At 40.0% G+C, this 6,491-nt stretch overlaps 1 protein-coding gene across 1 annotated transcript; it reads right to left on the bottom strand.

Annotated features, from left to right (window-relative positions):
- Positions 1-1,537: 1,537 nt before the first annotated feature.
- On the bottom strand, positions 1,538-4,973 carry exosc2 (exosome component 2). Its single transcript, XM_076099481.1, has 9 exons — positions 4,498-4,973; positions 4,112-4,213; positions 3,967-4,012; positions 3,779-3,868; positions 3,557-3,622; positions 3,393-3,461; positions 2,582-2,758; positions 2,196-2,324; positions 1,538-1,948 (listed from the first exon to the last, which is right to left on the bottom strand). Exons 1-9 carry the CDS (start codon positions 4,617-4,619, stop codon positions 1,868-1,870), a joined length of 882 nt encoding a protein of 293 aa, XP_075955596.1. The 5' UTR covers positions 4,620-4,973; the 3' UTR covers positions 1,538-1,867.
- Between the last annotated feature and the right edge of the window lie 1,518 nt (positions 4,974-6,491).

Raw genomic sequence — 6,491 nt, 5'->3', positions numbered from 1 at the left:
TATGTTGTCAGTAACATTACGCCTACATCATGAACCCCTATTTCCCTCTGTTATAACTGGGATGTTCGCCCACTCATTTTCGCTCTTTAAATGACAAGCTAACACTGTTAAACATCAGTACACTGCACACATGACAAGCAGGGAACATAGTGTCTACAGGCAACAACAACAACAAGGTGTTGGATACAAAAATCAAACATCAAGAAAATGCAAAATCATCACTGAACTGCAGCAGTGCAATAACTGCTGTTATACTTAAACCTAGTGTCTCTGTGCAACTTTCTGCTTTCACAAGAGCAATGTCAAAAGCAACAAATCATCAGCAATAAGCATTAAAGTGACAATGACAGACTTGTAACACATATCCCAAAAACTTGCACCGTAGTCAGACATGGAGTATGGAGTGGAAACTTACACAGAAACATTTATATTGTTGGTTATCTGGCGACCACAAGCTAATGTTGAAGGTAGCCATGGAGGCTAACTGACGCTAGCTGGTGGTGGTGTGCAGCGCCAGACCATTAAATGCACATCGAGCACTCAACAGTTGGTTCTCGCATGGGTCGCTGCTAACACGTTGCTTATAACCGTCGGACAAGTGCACTGAAAAGTCTCAAAAACACATGTCCGGTGTTATTAAATTAGTATTCGGTTTGTTTCAAACTTCCGTGTCCACTCTTCCCGTCTTGTGGAGTTTCTCCCCCTGTGGTACCCGGACTGAAAGCACTTCAATCAAGACGGTGACGGGAGATCGAGGAGACTCCTCCGGCCAGAGACCGACGACTCTTTCCGGAAGTCCTTCCCACCGTTTCCACTCGCCGAGCTCTTCGTTGCCGTCCCCTCGGTTCGCGTACTTACTCATCACTCTCACGTGCAAACCGGAGCAATAAACTTTGGCCGTGGAGCAGTTGTGTCGCTGGTGCCGCCATACTTCCATACGCAAGGTGGTTTACAGAAATATGTGGGTGGGGCGACGCGTGACGTCGCGTGCGTGCGTGGGCTAGTACCGGGGAGCAGAGAGAAGGTTTTATTCTGCTCAGAAATAAATTGAAGAAAAACAAAACAAAACCACCCTTTTCTAACACTTTTGATTAAATATGCTGGCTTAGGAGGTATGTAGATTACAAGATGATAGTGTTTGCATAAGCCTCACTTTAATCACACCCATGGTGTTAAAAAGCCCTACTAAATGTGATGGACATCCTATGTGAGGATGACGCAGTAAAGTACCTTGAGAGTTATTTTCCTGAGCTTTGTACACTGATAACAAACCAATATAATTAAAATATAAATCCTGTGATAAGTCTGTTGTGCTATGATTGGCCTCACCACTTTCACTAGCCCAGTTCATGCACCATTTGATAGCAACAAATCAGTGCCAACAGTCTTAATTAACAAAAAAATAAAGATGTACTGTGATTTATATTGTTACGAGGAAAAGATTACATACATGCATTAACTAAAAAACCTTAATAAGATTTAAGTTTACAGACATTGTTTCCTTTGTTTCTTCATCATTCAACAAAACACACCACACTGAGAAGCACTGGAATTTATAGAAAATGTATTGCATACAACAGTTTTTTGTATAACACCACACATTATCAAAAGTGTTCCACTAAACCTCTGTAAGACAAAAGAACAGCTACTCTAGTGATTTCTGAATGCTGCAGAATTAAGAGAAATATCTTCCATTTCTCTCAGCAGTCAAGCAATAATCATCTGTTTGGTTACATAAAATACACTTGGAGCTGTTCAACTGTACAACAGGACTGTCACAATAACAATGGTTCTCTGAAAAAAAAGGACAATCGGTCCTCGAGTAGGTGGTCAGCAGCTGCTTGATCGGGTCAAAGCGTTGTGCTCTTTAACCTTCCTGTTCCAACAGCTTCTGTTGCGTCAACATTACGATCTCCTCCATCACTTCTGGTTTCAAGATGTCCTTGACCTGCCCAGAGAGCATAAAGCAAAGAATCATACATCAGTTACGCTGAAAATTGAAGCCCAAAAGAGCAGAGAAATCAGCCGTGTCTGCTCCAGACTTTTAGAACAGCAGTCAAAGTTGAGAACTGCAATCAATTGTTGCATTCCAGTAGGTTTCCAATATGGCCACCAGATGGCACAATAGGCTACATCACAGAAAAAGTCTACTTTTCATTGACATTGCTTTACATAGAAAAATGATTGCTTCCTACCTGATGTTGAACTGAAGATTCATAGCAATAGAGAACACTGGTGTCATACAAAAGGACCTTGTGTGCAGCCAAAGCCAGAAGGCAGTTTCTCAACCGCGAAATCACCTCTCGATCTGACAGACCAATAGGCTGGAGGGGCGAAGACAAGATATACATAAACAATATACACAAACAAATAAGTTACATTTATACATGGCAATACAATTTGGATGCAGTAGATTCAAATACATTTTTAAAAAGAGTCTCCTCTATGCAGATTATTCACTTATTGTACTGTAAGGGTATCTAAACAAGACCAGGTTAGCTGTTAACTTTAATTTAAATCCAGGTGTGTATTCATCAACACATTGACTTGTGAACCTATGAGATAAGTGTTCTGTTCCCACCTCCAGGCTGGTATAGAAGCCCCCAGCCTCCTCCTCCTGTTGTTCAGGTGTGGGATACAACCACACGAAGCCGTTATTCCCGAGGATGATGGATGCACCACATGGCAGGTTGTGGAAATGGGTTTTCTGCCTCTTGATCAGAGAAGGAGAAAGCTGTACCAGCACTCCTTGACCCAGCTGATGGTCAGAGAAATAGAAACAGGATATTAGGTCAAATTAGGTAAGAAGACAAAGTATTATCAGCTCATTTTAGTCTGTGATATACTGTGTCAGAATAATTAATTACACTGCTTTAAGCCTTGCGTTAAATGCACAGATTTCTATTTTTTATTATTCCCTGTATTTATTTGCACATATGCATTTGTTCTACTTCTTGACTTGTATTGTTGCAAGAGTACAGCAATGAAAAGCGGAAGATAACTAATTAGTTACCCATCTTGCACTGATGCAACATATCTAAACATCTCCAAATAAGTGGGACACTCACCACTGAGTGAATCATTTCCTGTTTATAGTAATGTGTTGTTTAATGTTTTTTTTATATTAGTTTGTACTCATTGATGTATTAGCCACTAGACTAGTGACATTGTTGAAAATGGGCTGTACACAGACATTGTTACAATTCCAAAGTGTGCAAGCGACATCTGTAACATCACTGTCCAGCCACAAGTGTATCCTGGCCCTATGTTTACATTCTGATATGTTTGATTGAGCCACAAACAGTGAATCATAGAGAAAACTGAACCACTATTTGGGGGTATCATCACAGTTGTACTCTGCACACGTCATTGTGTAAACTCGCTGAACTTACTTTTCCGTACTTTAAACTACGGGTGTGCATGGATAGGGCTCCATCTGAGAAGACAGACTGCACCTCTGCCTAAAAGCACAGGAAAAGAGCAACAACATCAACATAATGAGGGAAAATAATGACATGGAGAAGTCAAGGAAAGATTATTTTAAAAACTGAGTTACACTGATGAGATCGCCCTCCTGAAGGTATTCTCTCATGGTGAGCTCATCTTCTGCTGATCGTCTCCTCTAAAAGAGAAAATCAAAGATTTTAAGCAATAAATAAAACTTAAAAATCTTCCCTGCCCAAACCCATTTCCTTATCCTTTAGGATAATGCTAGCTCAGCTAACAGCGTAGCACATTGAACACTTCTTCCAGTGAATCACGTTTTCTAGCATCTCACCAGCTCTCCTCCAGGCAGATTTACAGAAGACAACAAGAGGACGGAGTCCAGCCGGGAGTTGGTCTCCACCTTCCACCTTTTCTGTTGTACCTGTACATATCACAAAGAAAACACCCATGTTGATAAAAATGTCAAGAGCTTAAGATACATTTAAAATGTGATGAAGAGATGTGGCGGCAGTGCTTTACCTCTGTGACTCTGCCAACCACCACATCTCCAACCTCACCGTTGAACCTGCAAATCAATAACACAACACAAAATTATATTTACACAACGTATCATAAGTACATAAAACATGCATGGGTTATTTCAGCTTGAATTTAAATCCCTTACCTGGTCTTAAGTGGTCTGACACAGATCAGCTTGTTTACTCTCTGCACCTCTCCAGCCACTGAAGCCGTCAGCTTGTCATCATCAACATAGGTACCATGACCCCTGAGGATAAATGGTGAGTACCAATGATGAGCTAAACAGGAATGTACCAAAGCAAACGCTGGGTGACCACCACCAAGCACAGACATCACGGACACCATTTTAAATGATTTAACTTATTATTTTGTTCTTGTTCAGTCCTCATCACATTTTAACTCGCATTATTTATTGTATGTGAGCTTTAAAAGGTGGGAGGATTTACACTTTATCACTGTTGATGGTAACTTACACCAGACATAACGTGTGGATCTCTCATAAATTAGTAAACAACTCCACCAAACGCCTACCTCATGAAGCCGGTGTCTGAAGTGATAACATCACCGGGGACGACCAGATCTTTTCGGTCAAAAGCAGAAACCGATAACGACACTGGTTTCTGAATAGTTGGTAATCTCATGTCAGCAGCCATGCTTCTTCTTTGCTTCTTCTTCTTCTTCTCTCCCTACCAGCTAGCAAACAACTCTACGTATTATACCGCCACCTACTTATCGAAGTATGGGGCTGAATGTTTTTCTAACTATTGTTACTAGATGTTTTAAACCCGCTTAATGAGTCCAGTAACATTGAAGAAAATGAAATGCGTGTATATATGTAGCATTCATCAGTCAGCTAGCTTGTTAAACTTATTTTTTCCGTTCTTCTTCTTCGTTCTTCTTCTTGTCCTCTAACAACGTTTAATACGCATTACCGCCCCCGCTGGTCAGAAATATGTAGTATCATATTATTATTCCGTTATTAATACATCTTTCAGGGCATCTAACCCCTTTTATTTCATAAAGTGGATGAGAGCATGGTTGAACATCATCTGCTGACTGTGTTCACACAATCCTTTAATATACTGCATCATTATCTGACTAGTTTATACAGCAATTACCTATTTATATCTGCTCCATGTCCTGGTTTTTAGCCAACTTGCTTTTCTCATTTCAGCTATTCGACTAGAACAGTGATTCTTAACCATGGGGCCGCGGCCCACGATGGGTCCGCGAACGCCACCTAGAGGGCCGCAAAAAACTTTCAGTTTTGCACCTGTGGGCCGCGAGGGCCGCGGGACCGCATAGGTTATCAATTGAAGACACTTTTTTACGCTTTTTTAGTTACTTTATTTTTAAAGTTACTTTTTTAGTTACTTTATATTTAAAGTTACTTTTTTAGTTACTTTATTTTTAAAGTTACTTTTTTAGTTACTTTATATTTAAAGTTACTTTTTTATTTAACCACTAGAGGGCAGCAGTGTTACATCATTTAATGAATCATAAACATTACAAGATGTAACCACTAGAGGGCAGCAGTGTTAAATCATTTAATGAATCATAAACATTACACGATTTAACCACTAGAGGGCAGCAGTGTTAAATAATTTAATGAATCATTAACATTACACGATTTAACCACTAGAGGGCAGCAGTGTTAAATCATTTAATGAGTAATAAACATTACACGATTTAACCACTAGAGGGCAGCAGTGTTAAATCATTTAATGAGTAATAAACATTACACGATTTAACCACTAGAGGGCAGCAGTGTTAAATCATTTAATGAATCATAAACATTACACGATTTAACCACTAGAGGGCAGCAGTGTTACATCATTTAATGAATCATAAACATTACACGATTTAACCACCAGAGGGCAGCAGTGTTACATCATTTAATGAATCATAAACATTACACAATTTAACCACTAGAGGGCAGCAGTGTTACATCATTTAATGAATCATAAACATTGCACAATTTAACCACTAGAGGGCAGCAGTGTTACATCATTTAATGAATCATAAACATTACACGATTTAACCACTAGAGGGCAGCAGTGTTACATCATTTAATGAATCATAAACATTACACGATTTAACCACTAGAGGGCAGCAGTGTTACATCATTTAATGTCTAAATGTGTGCGCAAGTACAATCCTGACTTTCTTAACACTTTCAGTGTGTGGAATGTGGGCTAATGCTATCAAACGAAGCACTGAAGCCTTCAAAAATAAAGCGACACCTAGCGACGAAACATCCAACGATCGTGGGAAAGCCTGTTGGGCTTCTTGTTGTGTATGCAGGTTTACATACACATGATAAATAAATGTCTTTGTGATCATCACATTGTATCATCTCATTTATTTGACAAGGGTTTTGCCTGTTTAACTCCGCGAGGACGCCGGCGTCCTCGATCCCCTCCCCTTCCGTTCCGTTCCTACGGCTTGCTTGCGCAAACTACGTCACAAAACATGGCCGTGTTTGGTATCCCAGCATGCCCAAAACCCTCATCTTTGCAAAGAAA

The sequence above is a fragment of the Anarhichas minor genome, unplaced genomic scaffold (assembly GCF_050575085.1).
Source record: "Anarhichas minor isolate MPS153535 unplaced genomic scaffold, ASM5057508v1 ptg000002l, whole genome shotgun sequence".
In the NCBI taxonomy this organism is placed as follows: Eukaryota; Metazoa; Chordata; class Actinopteri; order Perciformes; family Anarhichadidae; genus Anarhichas; species Anarhichas minor.
This window is presented reverse-complemented; position numbering and strand designations above follow the sequence as displayed.

Bases quoted from the DNA above. Each gene is read 5' to 3' on its own strand.
- exosc2 (XM_076099481.1), bottom strand. From the start codon at position 4,619: ATGGCTGCTGACATGAGATTACCAACTATTCAGAAACCAGTGTCGTTA. The intron at 4,013-4,111 runs GTAAGGGATTTA...ATTGATTTGCAG, and splicing joins GTCAGACCACTTAAGACCAG to GTTCAACGGTGAGGTTGGAG. The intron at 2,325-2,581 runs GTGGGAACAGAA...TCGCCCCTCCAG, and splicing joins GCTTCTATACCAGCCTGGAG to CCTATTGGTCTGTCAGATCG.